The sequence below is a fragment of the Triturus cristatus genome, chromosome 8, assembly GCF_964204655.1.
Source record: "Triturus cristatus chromosome 8, aTriCri1.1, whole genome shotgun sequence".
In the NCBI taxonomy this organism is placed as follows: Eukaryota; Metazoa; Chordata; class Amphibia; order Caudata; family Salamandridae; genus Triturus; species Triturus cristatus.
In genome coordinates, this window is record NC_140591.1 from 1,648,351,422 (window position 1) to 1,648,369,227 (window position 17,806).

Consider the following 17,806-nt stretch of genomic DNA (forward strand, 5'->3'; position numbering starts at 1 on the left):
GTAGTGAAGAGAAGAGAAACAGATCAAATGTAACATCAGATAACAAGCATAGGAGAGCATCGTCAAAGATAACAGCTTCTTAGAGCGAGAGACGAGAAGGAGAGAGGGGTCAAAGATAACACCCAAATTAAAGATGCAAAAGAAGAGAGAGGGATCAAAAGTGACCCCCCACATCACAAGGGAAAGTGAGAAGGATTGGAGATAACACCATGAGTAAAGACAGAGAAGAAGAGAGAGGGATAACACATGACAATGTAAGGTTAAGCATAGAATGAGAAAGAAGAATTAAACATGGCAGCTAAGTCACAGTCAAGGAAGAGGAGGAAGGGATCAAAGATGATACAGGTTAAATAAAGTGAAAGAGAGGGAGGTATTCCACTCTGATGAAAGAAAGAAGGGACAATGATGACAACTGAATCACAGACAGACAAGGAGAGGAAAGAATCAAAGATGTCACCTAGATAACACTTAAAGAACGCAGTTAGGATTCGAAGAAGGCAGATTACAGGCAGAGGAGGTGAAAGGGATCACAGAATAATCCAGATTTTGAGATGGAGGAGGAACTAAAGGGATCCATGATGACACCCTGACCAAGAGCCAGATGAGAAGAGAGGATTCATAGTTGATTCCCAGATTATAGTCAGGGAGGAGAAAGAGGGCTCAAAGATGACAATGGAATCACAGGCAAAGGAGAGAGAAGAATTAGGGCTTAATTTAAAGTTCATTTTATGAATTACTCCATCCTAAACATGGAGGCTAGACAGTCGGCCATATTAGAAGTGCCAATGAATATTGACATATGTCAGGCTGGATATCCTTCATGTTTGCGACAGAGTAACCCATCTGCTGAAATCGAAATGAGGCCTTTAGTCATGACACTTGGACCGCAGTCAGAGAAGGAGAGCAAGGAATCAAATCTTAGAAGCAGAGAAAAAAGAGAGCAAAACATTCCAATCAAGACTAAGGAGGAAAAGGGAAAACAAAACAGATAAACCAAAGGCATATGAAAGATGCAACGAGCCAACATGGGAGCAGCATAATGGCGGAGGTATCACAGACTTGTATAGAAACATAAATGGGGATATGTAAAAAGTATTCGTAAAAAGTGAATGAGTCCTGTGCAGGATGCCATTTATGGTCCATGGCACTACAGTATGCACAAGCATGGGCAGGACAACTGAGCATGTTATGCATTTTATGATGTGAATTTCCATTTCCCAAATCATGCTCAAGAGGAAAACAAGAAAACACTCAGGACCTGATGCTCGCTCCTCAAACCGATCCGCCAAGACCTTCATTTCTTCTGCATTGTTGGTGTCCTTTTCCTCATTGGAGAGAGCTCTGAAGATCATGCTGCATGCTAAAGCCCCCACAACACAGTCCTTGCACTGTAACAGAGCAAACAAACACAACACAGTTTACAAGTGTAAGAAAGTTGTTGTCTCTGTTGCTTCTCTATGAGATCAACTGTACCTTCAATTTGGAAGCACACTAATCAAAAAATAGACAAAAGAACATAAAGTGTGAAAATAAAGTGAAGGTGCATAACATAATCTGGCACACTGATATGGGATGAACGCTATCAACCATGATGCAAAGTCATGCTGGAGGTACAAACCTTCATCAGACACAGTGGAATCGCATAAAGGCTCCAAACCACGGTCCAAAATCATGCTGGAGGCACATATTTTTATTATTTGACATATTGTTATGGGGTGAAGGCTATCAACCATGGCGCTCAGTCATGCTGGAGGCACAGACTTTTATCTGACACATTGGTTTTGGGGTGAGGACTATCAACCATGGTGCTCAGTCATCCTGGAAGCAGCAGTCCATCACAGATGGTAAATGGCTCCTTTGGATTCCTGGGTTGACAACCTTTTTCTTACTTTATTGGTACGTGTTCAAAAACGTAATTTTTCAGTAGGTTGAGTACGACTTGCAGACTACAAGATGCTATTCACAAACCTACATGTGCAGGTTTATGCTTCCTCCTCTCCTTCCTATTATTTATGGAGAAATCTCAACCCTAATTGCGGTGACCTACCCACAAAAGAGTAACCCAATTGTTCTTCAGAAACTGCACTTCTATAGTAACTGTTATGTTATTTTATGCTGATTCGTATTGTACACTATCACCTGGGAGAGTATCCTGGTGCTACATGTGTGAGTTTAGGCACGCCTAGGGCCTAGTGGGACTACTCAAAAGCCAGGTCTTCTACTTCGTGTGGAATTCAAGATGCGAGGACAAGGCTCTTATGTGTAGTGGCAGGTCATTTAATGCTTTAGAAGGCATGTAGGAGAAGGTTTCATCAGCCAAAAAGGTCCCCAAACAGTAGTAAATGTACTCGAGCTGAGGCCTGGAGTAATCCCGCACCACACATGAACAATCACTGGTAACGCTACACCCTCACAGAGAAAATCATGAAGGTAGGGGTTTAAAATACCACCCCATAGAACAAATGGTAAAATGAATTAACTTATTTAGATATTAAAAATAAGGTAAATATTTTATTAAATATTTTAACTAATTATGTAGTATTTTATTATAAAATCTTGTAAAGCACATTGTAAGAGGATGGCTTAGTATCTGGTGCAAACTTATTTAAGTGATGCACCCTACATTAACCCAGTCAAGCCTTATGGTCATTCTAGTGGTCTTAGGCAACCTTATGAAGCTCTCTAATTCGTAGCTTTAGAGAGCAGCCTTTAGGCTTATCCAAGAGGAGTGTTAAGCAGCTTGTTTTACCCGAACTTAATCATGTAGTGTAGGATAAACAAAAAAGAACAACACAGTGTAGTTATATAGTTATAAAAATGTGTCTATTATTACACAACACTCACTAAAACATTGGTATTTCTCCTACCCAGAGACATCAACAAAAATACACAAGAATACTTCAATTGCAAGAGGTAAGTAAGCATAATACACAGTGGTCTCCACGGGGAGACCATACCATATACTAAAAAAGTGGAATGTGAACTGCGACCGAAGTCGGGACTTGGACCGGGAGACTCAGAAGAGTTGGGGACACAAGAAACCACCCAAGATACGTACCCAGGAACACTACGGAGGCTGTGTGCAGTATGGAAACATGGCTGTGTACTTAATGGAAGTCAACGGGAAAGTCGCAGTTGCAGTTTTAAAAAAGACCAGGAGCCATGTATGAGCCTTTCGTAAGTTAAGAACCAGGGGGTTGGAGTCTGGCAAAGGACCAACAAGCCTTGGCAGAAGCAACAGGAGTGGAGAACGACAAAGGAGCGGCGTTGGGACAAGCAAGGTCCAAGAGACTCACTAGAAACAGGGAAGTCAAAGCAGTCCAGAGTAAACAGGGGAGCCCACTGAAGCCAAAAAAGATCCTCAAGAGGAACCACAAGCCGGAGGCACTGGAGTCCCTAGAGGACCTCAAGCAGGTCACCAAGACGGAAGGCCCACAGTGCAAAGAATGCAGTGAGGATGCTGTTCTTGGTAGGAATAGATGCTGGAGGCCGGATCTTCTTGTAGCCCAAAGATCTCTGGAGCAGAGACCAAAAAGCCTTGGCAATGGCAAGTCAACGCAATGCACTGGGGTTCTATCCCAGCGGTCCTGACGAGGGATAATGGCCTCAAACATGGTGAGAGGACAGGTCAGGCCTCGAGGGAGTTGCAGATCAGGTAGCGACCTGTACTGCTGAGCCTTTCGAAGTCCGTGGGACATCAGGGGCAGCAGACAGTTCAGCTTAGTTGTGCTGCCTGTAGATGCAGGGGAGTGACTCCTTCACTGGAAAGGAGATTACTTAGTGTGTACTTGAGGCCCACAGGTCTAGAGAAGCAAATGGAAGAAGCACAGGAGCAAATTATGAAGAAGACTTGCAGAACAGCGAGACCAGGAGCAGCAGGAGTTGTCCTAGGTGCAGTCTCAGTTTGAGGCAAAGTCCATCGAAGTCCAGGTTCCCAGACAGTCGATGTTGAAGTGGTTTCGGTTTTGAATCTTGTTCCATGATGAATCTGAAGAGCGACCCACAGTTAAGCCCTTAGGTACCCTAGGGAAAGGGTTGGAATGATTTAGGGGTATCTCCCAGAGGAGGGGCTGCACAGAGGGCAGGATGCTCCCATATCCTTAGTCCAGTTTTGCACTGGAGTGGGAGCCAGGGGCTACCTGAAGTGGCCCAAACTGGGGTATGGAAGGAGGGCACTAAAACTAAATGTGCCCTTCAAAGCAATCTGGTGACTCTGGTAAGAGTCCTCAGCCCAATACATTAAGAGGCCTATTATGACGTTAGGCAGCTGCGCCGTCGTGGAAACAGGTCAGACCGACCTCTGGTTGGCAGTCCTGACCACCTAAATACAAAGCGACTGACTGCACATGGTACAGTCGCATACTCCCATTGCCCTATGGGAGCTTGTGCTGCAGCTGTAAACCGGCCGTAGCACAAGCTCCCGTAGAGAAATGGGAGTTTGTTTTCATCCTTGCACGCTGTGGCAGGCACCTCAGGGTGCCTGCCACACAGTGCAGGATCAACAAGGGGGGTCCCAAACAGAAGGGGGACGGCCAGGGGACCCCAAACATGCTTTCCGACAGGTTTTCCATGCCGGAAAGCCCGGCATGGAAAGCTTGCCTGAAACCGTGCATCGTAATTCAGAAGGCGGAAACGCCTTCAATTTGGATTATGGGCTGGCTTCTGACTGGCTGACGGGCTCCTTGAGCCTGCCGGAAACCAGCTGGAATGACCGGCCGGTTTCAATTCCAACTGGCTGTATTATAATCAGCCGGTTGGACTTGAAACTCACAACCTCAGTCGTAAAGCCTCCGACTTAAGGTCGTAAAGACTCCAACCTAAGGTTGTAAAGCCTCCGACCTTAGGTCCGAGGCTTTACGACCAAGATCATAATAGGCCCCTAAGTACTGTCTGGCAGCTCAGCAGCAGGAGGGCAGAATCATGTCTGAAGTCAGCAACAGCATTAGCTTACTGTTAGACCTTGAAAGTCTGGTACGGGGAATACAGGGCATACTCCCAGAGAGCCCCCAGTACATGGGACCCTACATCCAACACCAGAATCACTGTTAGGATAAGGTTCCAACATGCTTGATACCAAACATGAATGGTTTTGGTGCAGCCAATATATAGTTACACATCTGTAAATTACTTGATGTCCACATTATGTATGAAATGGCTAACCACACTTACAAAAGCTGGAGACTCAACTCTTAAGTTTTTAGGGGTGTCCTGCTCATGCAGGGGCACCCTCATACTTATAACCATGCACCCTGCCCTCAGGACTGTATCGGTGACTTATAGGTTTTAAGTACAGTGATCTCAGATATAAGGAAACCTATATCTGTTGTGAGAGGTGTAAGCACCAACCCACATAGGCTACAGTGGCAGGTCTGTAGTCACAGTTTAAGTGGATTCCCATGGGTGGCATAATACATGCTGCAGACCATGGGAGACACATGGTATAACTATGTCATGAGTACCTCAGTACCATATGCTAGGGACTTACAAGGGTACACCAGTAGCCAATTGTGAATGTACCAAATGTCATATTTAGGGAAGAGGCAGAGTGACTGGGGTCTTGGTTAGCAGAATCCATAGTCAAAAACACAGCAACACTAGGCCAAAAGTGGGGGTAACTATGCTAGAAGGGTCCTCCCTTCCTGCACAAGTTTTTAATTAAAAACTATTTTGTTACTCATATTTAAATTAATTTACAAATAATTCCAAACATAACTTTTAGTAATTTTTGCAACATAATAAATAAATATAAGCATTTAACTTTAGATAGGATTTTTTAATACATCTTTGCAGGGCATTTCTGCTTCACGATCACACACAGCGTCGCAATCGTGCAGCAGAAATGCCCCCACTAGCACCAGCGATTCATTTCATTCAAATGGAAGCGACCCCTTGGGCAGGAGAGGAAGCAGAGATACTGGGGTCCTGGATAGCAGGGCCACAGCCTGGCTAGAGTCATAAAACAGTCAAAACATCAGTAAAAAGTTGGGGGCAACTATGCAGTTGATGCCACTCTCCTACACTGTGCCTCGTAGGAACAGTCCAGCCCGGACTGCCAAGCCATGTCTTCCCTGGACCGGAAACAAGCATCCTGGGACCGGTTTCTGGCTAATCAGCGTCATCAGCCAGGCTAGCTTGAATTCAGTGGCAAAGTGAGCAAAGGTCCCACGTCTGGGCATACCCTGCCAACTTAGGGCAAACAAAGCAAAACCAAAGGGGGTGATGGACAGAGTGTTGAACATTGCAAGCACTCATCCCCAGTCAACTGATCTGGGTTTAATCTATCATCCTTCTTTAGCTCACTCCGCCACCCCAGTTCAGACATGGCCATATGAAAATCGGTCTGACCCTGTGCCTCATGGGAACAGTCCAGCCTGAACTGCCAAGCCATGTCTTCCCTGGACCGGACACAAGCTTCCTAGGACCGGTTTCTGGCTAATCAGCCGTCATCAGCCAGGCTAGCTTGAATCCAGTGGCAAGGTGAGCAAGGGACCCACGTCTGGGCATACCCTGCAAACTTAGGGCGAACAAAGCAAAACCAAAGGGGATGATGGACGGATTGTTGAACATTGCAAGCACTTACCCCCAGTCAACTGATCTGGGTTTAATCCATCATCATTGCATTCCCTTGCTGGGAATTTGAAGTGCCTGCTGTTGTGTTGGGCCTTCTGAGAAACTGTGTGTCGCTCGGAGCTGGATGCGTGACTCACGAGGAGAAGCGTGTCACCGCCGCAGCTGCTGTCGTTGCATCATTGAAGAAGGGTGTCGCCGCTGCCGCATCGCAAACGCCGAAGCACCTCGCATCGTCGGAAAAGAGTGTCGCTGTCGCAGCAGATGCAGTCACATCGGAGGAGAAGCTTGTTGCTGCCACAGCCGCTGTCGTCGCATCACTGAAGAAGGGTGTCCCCGCTGTTGCATCGCCGAAGTGCCTCGCATCATCTGAGAAGAGTGTCACTGTCTCAGCAGACGTCGTCGCATCACCAGAGAAGCGTGTCAAAGGCCCTGTCGCTGCTCAGAAGATTTGCAGAGTTGCCGCACGGCCGTCGGTCGTGCACGCATCGCCTTGTAGTTGTCGCATCAAGGAGAAGACGCCATTTTTGTTTCATTGCACCGGATCTTTATCGCATCACGGCGCTGCTGGTCGCATCGCCCCTGAAGCTCAGTAAGAAACCGACGCATCACCTCCCCATGCCGAGAAGACCAGATGCATCATCGTCCCCTATTCAGCATTAGGGAAGCGACGCATCACCGTTCTTGCGCGTAAGCAACTGACGCATCACCTTCCCTGCAACACTTTTGTTGTATAGCATTACGCATCGCAAGGTACATTGAAGAATAAGTGTCGCATTTACCATCTAAAGAGAACTAAGCTATTTCTACCATTTTTTAAGTACAGTATTGTGGATTTTTGTCGATTGTGGTCTTGTGTTAAGTGTATATAAAAATACTTATTTTTGATATACAACCTGTGTGATGTCCATCTGTAGTGTTGTCAATGGATTACTGTATGTGTTCACAAATTCTTTACACGCTGCCTCTGAGATAAGCCTGCCTGCTCGTGCAAAGCTACCAAGGGGGTGAGCAGGGGTTATTTTAGGAGTGTACCCCCGTACCCTGACTAGATGCAAGGGTCCCTATTTGGACAAAGGTACCTACCTCTGCCAACTAGAGACCCCCAAATCTAATTTTTTTTAAATGCAGCCTGTTTTCCTTAAAGGAAAAAGGGATGCATTTAAAGAAAAATGAAACTTTTCAGTAATTTTTTTTTAAAGGGCATGCAGTGGTCTCTGGGACCACTGCCTGCTCTTAAAAAATATTTTTCCACATACCTACTTAAAGTGGGTGGTAAACTGTGAATATTTTGCTGCAGCAAAACATTAGTACATTGCATGTTGACTTGCTTCTAGGATGGGATGCTCCTTCCTAATAGCGAGTGTCGCAAATGCCATTTTACGAGTCAGTGACTCACAAAATAGCATTTGTACATGCTATTACCCTTTTTTGTGGCTGCAAACAGGAGAATCTCCCGTTTGTGGCCGCAAAAAAGGGTCGTACATCTGGCCCTTAGTCTTTAGAGCAGTTTTCAGTGCCGGGTCCAAAGGCGGGTCATCCGAAATACCTTTTCGGATCAAACCATGGACAGATGTCAGTGGCGGTCTGCCTACATCTAGAAATGGAAGGGGAACTCTTTTTATTTGGAGCAGGGACTCGGGCAACAGTACTCAGAAGTTGCAGTCGACATCATGGTGATCTGACAAAAGGGAAAACTTACACACCTGGTGTTGATCAGTGTGTGATAATTTGGTGAGACACTGCGTGCAAAATCAAAAAGGTGTTTGTTCCATCGTGAACACATCTTTCATACTAATGGTGCAGGTGGTTGGGTAGGACCGAGAGGGTTGGCGCCCCGAAGGGCAATCGGATTGATGGCCTACCCGACAAAGATTATTGAGCTGCCGTGGATATGAAAAGCGCAATTGAGTTACAATATACCGTCAAAGACAGGATAGTATCGAAGACTGGTCCCAAACGGAGTTGAAACTTAGAGAGGCACACACATCCGAACCCAACGGTGGAGAGAAAACATTCTAACAAAGGAGTTCAATATCACCTACAGGAGTAGTCACTCTACCTCGTGGCTCTAAAGACTTCTTTGAAGAAAAAAAAGTTGCACAACTCCAACCCCCACACTACATGGCAGGAGTATGCAGAGCATGTGTATCTACCACCACACATGCCATCAAACATGTAGGTTTGGTGTCATTTCCCATCATTTTGTTCATTCTGGAGACATGCAAAGTGACACTGACATTCTGCAACCACCTTAGTGTTTCATTGCTTAAAATTTGCTTAGGGTAAGCAGGTTGGGAGTACTGCATCCCCAAGCTATGAAAAATGAGTCACGAATCCCAATGCCTGCAAAAATATGAACTAGAATATCAACTACTATTATATTGTCAATGTAAGTACTTAGGGCTGAGTATAAATTTACTATTTTTAAACCTACATCTACGTAAGTTGACAAATCTATATTTACAAGTACCTGCTTTAGGAATAGTAAATTTTTATCTACTTACATATACATATCTTTAATAAATATTTGTGGTTGATGTTCTGCAGTCTCTATTTTTGTAGGTCAAATTTGGTGACACCATAGTCTGCGTTACAGCCTTGAAGATGAAGTGTTCCTTACCTCTGTCCATATGATCTCTGCCAGCTCCCCTCGGTTCTGAACGACGGCCCAGATAAGAAGGTCTCGGATGAGATATTCTATTGTTGGAAGGGGCTGTGGATCAGTAAGAGGTGTGCTCTATTGCAGAAGAAGGAAAAACACCAAACAGTCAGGTTAGACCATAGGATTGAGGGGCAGAATATGCAGATTGTTACTCTTACCTCTTTGTTTGGTATGCTCGGTTCATAAAAATTATAAATTAATATCAAATACATTAAATGTTTAAGAGGATTGAATTCAGCAGAGCAGGAGCTCCGCCATAAACTGGTGCATGCAATGGTCACCACCCTAATGCAGGTAGCAAGGCCAGGAACTCTTTCCCAATGGAGTCCACTTTCTTACTTTCTTTTTCCAGAGTGATAAAAAAAAGTTGAACCCAAGGAGTCCTAAACATTTCTAGCTGTAGAGTCAACCAAAGTGTTTAAATGTGATAGATTTTCTTGGAAGAGCCAAAATTTACACCACTGGTGGAGCATATAAGTGTCAAGGAGGTGCTTGTTATGAGTTCCCATTAAACCTGTAAATAAAATTAGAAACTCAGTCTCAATCTTCAATTTAAAAAAATTGTTTTAGTCATCTATTTTCTAATTTCTGCACTGTATTCTTCACTTTCAGCCAACTCATGTTTTATGACTAACATGCCACTTCTCAGGGGTCTTAATTAATGTTCAAATCGTATCAATATTTACTGTTAAAACTGGAACTTTAGTAAGCTGCCTCCATCACTAATCATCTTCTGTCATTTAAATAAATAATAGTTGTGCCACTTACTGCATCCTGTAAGCTTGGATGAAGTGAACTGCGTCCAGATGAAAACAGTTGCTAGATCAGGGGCAGCTGAATTCACCCTACCTGGGCCTCTATGACTGGCAATGGAACAATCTGATGGGCCAGTACAAATAGGGGGATGAGCTACAGAGAACATGTGACAGCACCAAGAATCAGTCAATGAAACATGCAGGGAATCTGATTTATCTCTTTTTTTGGTTAATTTATTAGCTATAAGATTCCCTTGGTCTTAGGATTTCGAGTGGGCTCACGAGTGTCGGGGGGGGGGCACAATGTGTGTAGGGAGCATGCCATCGCGAGGGCTCCTAGCCCTAAAGCCTCGAGGTGGTGGGGGTGTTGGTGGGGGGTGGGGGTGCGGTGAGGGGAGGGAAGGGTGGGGGGTATAGTAGGGGTCAAAGCACAAGAAAAGGGAAGCTACACGGCAGCAAAGAAATGTTTATAAAAATTAAAAAGATGTTTTGTCAGGGTATTTTCTTGCTTTTTCATTTCTTTTCGCCCCTTGAGACGGCAATTCAGGTAATTTGGAAAATATGGCTAATTTAGGTCTCCGATTATGCACACTGAATGTGGGTGGGTTAAATAACTACAATAAAAGGCAGAGGGTCTCTAGAGTGTTACGGGCTCTGCATCTGGACGTGGTGTGCCTGCAAGAGAGACATATCCAGTGGGCTAAGCGTGGGGTATTGCAAGAGCTAGGATATACGGTATTAGTAAACTCAAGGCAGACAAGCATGATAAGAGGGGTGGCGATACTGGCATGATTTTATGTTGAGACCACGGGACGTTCTTTAGCTGATAATTTGGGACGCTGGGCCAGTGTGGAATGTAGGGTTGGGGGTCTGTCATTTACATTGTGTGCTTTCTACGGGTCTAATTTGGATGAAGCTTTAGTACTGGAATATCTGAATGGTGAACTTGCTACCTGGCCTACCCCTCTATTTCTGTGGATAGCGCAATCAGAGAACAAATACAGATTACGTATATACAAGATTTGTCAACGTATAATGTACTGTATTTCCAAAAACTCAATCTGATGTGCACTCGTAAAGAGAAGTTTCTGAATCTTACAAATTGTGTTTTTGTCTCAAACGTTATGCTGGTCATAATGGTGTTGTAAAGTTTCTTTTTATAATTTCAAATTTTTTGCTTATGTGAATGCATTGAAACTGTACTGTATTTTAGGAGGTTTTTAACATTCTGGATGTTTTGTTTAATGAATTTGTATGATTTACAAAGATGAATATATTTGTTTTAAAAAAATAAAGAAAAATTCAATTCCCAAAGATAAACTTTTTTCTGACGTAATACTTAATGCTCTGTTAACTAGCAAAATCAAGGGAACATTTCCTTATATCTGGGTGACGTACCCTATCTCCCTTGGTTACTAAGGGGTCCCTCTCAATTTTTCTAACAGTGCCTGCAAGAGAGACATATCCAGTGGGCTAAGCGTGGGGTATTGCAAGAGCTAGGATATACGGTATTAGTAAACTCAAGGCAGACAAGCATGATAAGAGGGGTGGCGATACTGGCAAGATTTTATGTTGAGACCACGGGACGTTCTTTAGCTGATAATTTGGGACGCTGGGCCAGTGTGGAATGTAGGGTTGGGGGTCTGTCATTTACATTGTGTGCTTTCTACGGGTCTAATTTGGATGAAGCTTTAGTACTGGAATATCTGAATGGTGAACTTGCTACCTGGCCTACCCCTCTATTTCTCTGCGGGGATTTCAATCTAAACTTGACTAGGGAAGATTTTCAAAATGGGGGGCGTAGTTATAAGGGTAGGAAGCCCCTTGTTAATAAGGCCTTATTTCAATTAATAAAGGATCATGGATTATTGGATGTTTGGAGCAGTCTACATACAGACAATCCAGGCTTTACTTTTTTCTTGCACCCTCATAACAGGCATGTTCGGCTGAATTATTTTTTTGCACCATCGGCAGTGTTTACTGGACTGAAAGTTAGTATATATCCAAGGGTGACCTCTGATCAGGCACCTTTGTAAGTAGAAATCCCGCTGAATATCAGAAGCCCACCCCCTGGAATGTTTACATTTGATAGGAAGAACTTACTGGATGAAAAATATGTTGAGCAGATTAGGGTGTGGATAAAGGAATTCTTTCAAATTAATAATTATTCGGCACCCTGGGGGGTGGTATGGGATACTTTTAAAACGGGATTGAGAGGGGAGACGCAGAGCTTTGCGTTTTTAAAATCCAAAATGGCTAGACAGGCATTGCAGGCCCTTTATGATGACCTTACGAGAGCCGAGGAGGATCTACTTACTGCCTTAGCTGCCAGAGATGATACCACTGTATCTTTGAATAACTTAGCGAGATGCAAGGCCAAAATTAACCTTGAGTGGGGCAAGGAGATTGCTTTAAAATATCAAACCTACAGAAAGGAATGCTACGAGTATGGTGAAACCACGGGCCAATGTTTAGCTCAGAAATTGCGCATTTAAGAGTCGGAACAAAGAATTAAGGGGATTCAGAATAAGGCGGGTGTAGTCGTATCTGATCCCCAGGAAATTCTTAAAGTATTCTATGAGTTTTATGCCGAATTATATACTGAGACTCAAGTTGGGGAGCCGTCTCTATCGGATATGGGATTATCTGCTGCGTTATGGGCTCAGTTAGATCAAGCGGATGTTAAAAGACTTGAGGAGCCAATTGCAATGTGGGAATTAGAGCAGGCTATTAGCTCATTGGTCGTAGGGAAAGCCGCAGGACCTGACAGATTCCCTTTGGAAGTATTTAATACCTTTTTTCCTGAAATTAAAAATGATATGTTGATAGTGTATCAAATGGCGCAGTGTTTCCCAAACTGTGGTCCGGGGACCCCCAGGGGTCCCTGACACTTTCCCAGGGGGTCCGCAGGCAGCAGCTTAGAAAGCACTGCACTTGTATAATTAGCAGTTTTCCAGCAACAATAAAAGTGTCAAGATAACACAGTGATTAATGTACCTGCTGGAGAGAGATTAGAGTTTTGTCCTGTGGCAGCTTTGAGTTATCTAATGTAGCACAGAGGGTTAATATGCCTACTGCAAAGAACGTGTACCGTGCATTTTAAATAACAGTATTTTATGTGCATAGGCGAGTGGGTTACTGCTTTTGTCACAAAGATTATTTTGTTACTGTGCAGTACATAAGTGACAACCGTAATCTAGCACAGTGACCTATAAACTGTCATCAAAGAGCTGCTTGCAAACTGCATGGTACAAGTTAGTAACTTATGTTTTTTCCCAGTCTTTCAGTATCCCGATGCTGCTAAAAAGGTTTATCAGGGTGGAAATACATTTTTATTGTTAAAGTCAATGCTAACCACTGTCTTATATTCTGAATCCCGAGTTTTTTGTGCTTCTCCAGACAAAGCACTCTTTAAAAATCCCTACCAGTATAAATGACATGTGAATCCTACACCTTGTAGTCCCCTTTGCCTTATGTAACATTTTCTATAAACTGATTTACACTCATGATTAGTTGTCTTTATATGTGTGTGATGTAAAGTGATAAACGTGTTGTAGACTACACTATTGTTTCCTAAATTTCTTTGGGGGTAGAGCCTCCCAAAGACCCCTCTGTAGTGGTCAGGCACACTCAATGCAATTGGTGTGCACCGTATGGGGACTGGTCTGAAAACATTTGCCAGGGCTGCTTTGGGTTTCCAGTCTGGCCCTGGCAGGAGTAGGAGCCTTGTACTGCGAAATAAAACCAACCATTTAAAAGTTAGTCACAGAGATGCAGCACCAACCTTCCCAATAAAATTTTAGTTTTTTGCAAATTCTTTCAATATAAAATACTAAGGGGGATATTTACAAAAGAAGTGGTGGAGCGTGCCGTTAGACTCTGTGGCTTAACGACACTCGCCGCCACTTCAGAAACACTGGGCTGCACCATATTTACAAGAATATAGTGCAGCCCTACATTTCGCCCTGTGTTGGTGCTACGCTTAGCAGTGTAGCGCCAATGCAGGCAGCCTTGCAACACAGTGCAAGGGTGTCTGCGTGCTGGGGAAGATTGTTTATGTAAAGGAAGGTCCCCCCTTCCTGCACATAAACAATCTTGAAATTGGGTTTTGTCACTTGTATGTGTGCTGCTTAATGCAGCACACATGGAAGTTACAAAATGCCATTTTTTTAAATGATTATTTATGTGCCGGAAGGGTCACCTTCCTGAACATAAACAATGCAAGGCGTTTTGCTTTTTCCATGTGAGCTGCATAAGGCAGCAAAAATGAGGAGAAATAAAGCATTTCTCCTCGTTTCGCCACGTTAAGCATCAAAATCAATGGGTTTTGCGGTGGAACGCCTACTGCAAAACCCACTACCCACACCTTTCACTCTAAGCATTGCGCGAAAGGGGGCCTTATTTACAAGGCAGCATGTTAAGTGGCTTACCGCTGCCTTGTACGTTGCAAAAAGTGATGTTTCCATGGTGGTAGGGGTTTGTAAATATGCCCCTAAAATCCTTAATAATTCGAGTATTTGTTTTGTGTGCACACGTGTTTATTTTTTTCGAATTACAGTTTTAACGTTTGAAATTTAAATCATACAAATTGCTTGGGGGTCCCCGACTTCCAGTGGTGACTCAGTGGGGTCCTCAGGAGTCAAAAGTTTGGGAACCACTGAAATGGCGCAAAAAGGAGAGATTCCACGAACCTGGTCTGAGGCTAATATTTGTGCGTTTAGGAAAAAGGGGAAACCATCAGAGCTACCTGGATCATACCGTCCAATCTCTCACCTTAACGCCGATGGTAAAATCTATGCGAAAATATTGGCCACGTGTTTGGCAAAAATTATACCATCTATAGTCTCGCTTAAACAGCACGGTTTTATAACTGGGAGAGGGACGGTTGATCATGTATGTAGAGTAATAACATTGCACAGGTTAAGGCCCGTGAATTAGGGCTGATATTACTTGACGCCGAATAGGCATTCAACCGGGTTTCGTGGAATTTCCTCTGGCGGGGAATGCAACAAATGGGCTTTGAACAAGGCTTTATAAGGGCCTTAAAGGCTCTATATTATCCCCCGTCAGCCAAAATCTGCTCAATGGGACATAATTCTCAGGCTATTACGATTTCTAGAGGTACACGGCAGGGATGTCCCTGCTCGCCACTTTTATTTGCGCTGTATATCAATCCTTTTTTTCTTATGTTACAACAAAGTAGAAAAATTCTGCCTTTCGTGGTACAACAAGATTGTTATTCTGTACTGGCATACGCTGATGATATTGCCATTGTCACCTCCGATCCGAGGCTTGCAATCTCTGAAATACAATCCTTAGTGCAGACGTTTGGGGCACTTAATTCTGCAAAAACCCATGTGCTTAGTACAAGTCAGGTAATGGAAGGGGACGCCAGGTCTGTTAAGGAAGCCACATACCTGGATATTAAGATTCGTACCTCAGTTCAAGACATCATTGAGGTTAACTGGGGGGACATCATTTATGGAGTGAAAAGGTCATTTGAAAGGTGGGAGAATATTCATTTGTCCTTAGTAGGTAGAGCGAATATGTTGAAAATGAATGTATTACCCCGTGTATTGTATTTTTTTAGGGCTGTCCCATTGGAGGTCCCCCAGAAACAAATCCAATTTTTACAGTCGCTCTGTTCGATATATATGTGGGCTCCGGGACGACCTCGTAGAGCAGCCAGATATATGACTCTCTCTCGTGAAAAGGGTGGATGGTCTATACCGGATTTTGCTTTGTATTATTATGCATGTATTTTGGTTAACGTTCGGTTATTACTTACTGGTGAAGATCTCAGGAACCTAGCCGAAGCTCCTTCTATATATCAGATGATATTAGGGCCAGAGGCAAAGCATTATCTTTTTAATCGGGTGGATGGCAGTTATTTCAAAAGAACACGATTTAAGGTTTTGAATGCTCTGATTAAAGTGTGGAATAACGTACGAAAGAATGCTGAGGTTTCAGCTCTTTCTATTTCTACTCCTATTAATTCTGTGGGAACACTTCCGTCGATATTCTGGGATCAGGTTGCATTTGGGTGGAGAAGGAGGGGAATCACCCGATTTGGGGATCTTTACCACGAAGAAGGGCGAGTTTATTCATTCGCTGAGCTGGTGGATAAATTTCATCTTCCCTCTAACCAATTTTTTAAGTATTTGCAAATTAGGGATTTTTTGGCAAATCATTCAATTTGAATGAAGAAGGTTAAAATTGTTGAATCTATTAGACGACATGCTAAGATTGGGGTTGTTTATAAAGTATTGCTAGAGGGCAGAGCAAATGACTTAGAACAGTACAACTTGAAATGGCGAACTTGGCTGGGGAACCCCAGAATCTCACTGGAAGAATCTATTGAGTTGGCGGGAAAATCTTCACAGCCAACATTATAAAATGATATTCAATTTATATCACACTCCGCTAAAAATGATGAAGTGGGGAGCGCAGCATGATGGGAGGTGTTTCCGCTGTGGTAAAAATAGTGCTGACATTGTTCGTGTTTTTTTTGCATGTCAGGTCTTGGATCCCTTGATAGATTCTATCGAGAGGTTTCTGACAGAAATAACTGGAGTTGGGGTAAAAATTTCTCAATCTATGATGCTACTTAGTATAGGAGAGGATGGCGGGGATCGGCAGCCATTATACAGCCACCGGTATTTAATGTTTATGGTTATGGCCGTTGCACGGCTGACAATTGCATCTTTGTGGCTACAACAAGAGGCCCCATCCTTTGAGCTTTGGCGGGCTAAGTTTTTTAATGTTTATAATTTGGAATATAGTCTATATGCCGTGAAGGGATATAGGAAAAGACAGCTCGGATTATTGATATGGGTGTCTGTGAGGGAGTATATGGCTGGGTAATTTAGTTTATTATGTATAATATTGGGGGGGATTATGTGTATGTTCATGTTTAATTGCAAACCTAGGATACAGGTTTTTTTTTCATACATGTATTTACTTGGAACTTATGTGTCTGTTTACTTGTGCTGTTATTTTTGGTGCTGCTATGGAGCTTCAATAAAAAATTAAAAGAAAAAAAAGAAAAGAAACATGCAGCAGATGTGAATTATGAGTCCACCAAAAGACAAAGAATCTAAAACAATGTGAAAAGGATGGTGAGGCAATGTATGAACGGTGTTGGAGTGATAAATCACACATAAACTACTAATTTTGCTTCATAAGTATTGTAAGGGCGAGATCTCCTTTCCAGGTGGGTGGGGACTTGGCCTGAAAGTGTTTACCCGACACCAACGGCAGTGGTAAAAAATGTGGGTGTACTGTTTGACACCCAGCTTGCATTTAGTGCACAGATGTCAGGGTTGGTGAAATACTTTTTCTGGATTTTTTGCATGCAGAGGAAGTTTCTTTTTCTACTCCCTCATGAGGCCCAAATCACAGTGGTTAGATCACTGATCCTATCCAGACTGGACTATGCTAATGTCTTTTTATCTTGGTATCAGGAATATCTTATCCAGTGCCTGCAAGTCATGCAGAACATGGTTGTCTGCTAAATATATAAAATTCCAAAGTGCGCATTGGTCTCAGCATACTGAGCCAAACTGCACTGGTTACCAGTGCGTCAGCATATTAGGCACATCAAACCCTCCACAACAAAGGTCTCAGGTACTCAAGGGAAAGCATCAAGGTTTATTGCCCAGGGAGACTGCTGCGATAGAGTTCAGCAGGTTTTATTGTCTCACCACGCTTTCGGAAACGGCGAAGGGAAGGTGCTTTTTTCTTTATAGCAGCAAATTTGTGGAACAAACTTCCTGATCACTTTAGATGGATGCCCAATGAAGCTAATTTCTGAAGGTAA

The 17,806-nt window shown here is 43.5% G+C and overlaps 1 protein-coding gene across 1 annotated transcript in view; it reads right to left on the reverse strand.

Annotated features, from left to right (window-relative positions):
* The window catches only part of LOC146808487 (transient receptor potential cation channel subfamily M member 2-like), a 1,974,138-nt gene that overhangs the window by 1,299,565 nt on the left and 656,767 nt on the right, over positions 1-17,806 (reverse strand). Inside the window, exons 14-15 of the mRNA XM_085623577.1 lie at positions 9,191-9,307; positions 1,259-1,388 (exon numbers count right to left, since the gene is read on the reverse strand). Of these exons, the coding sequence (XP_085479703.1) occupies positions 1,259-1,388; positions 9,191-9,307 (247 nt within the window). The remainder of the gene's footprint in view (positions 1-1,258; positions 1,389-9,190; positions 9,308-17,806) is intronic.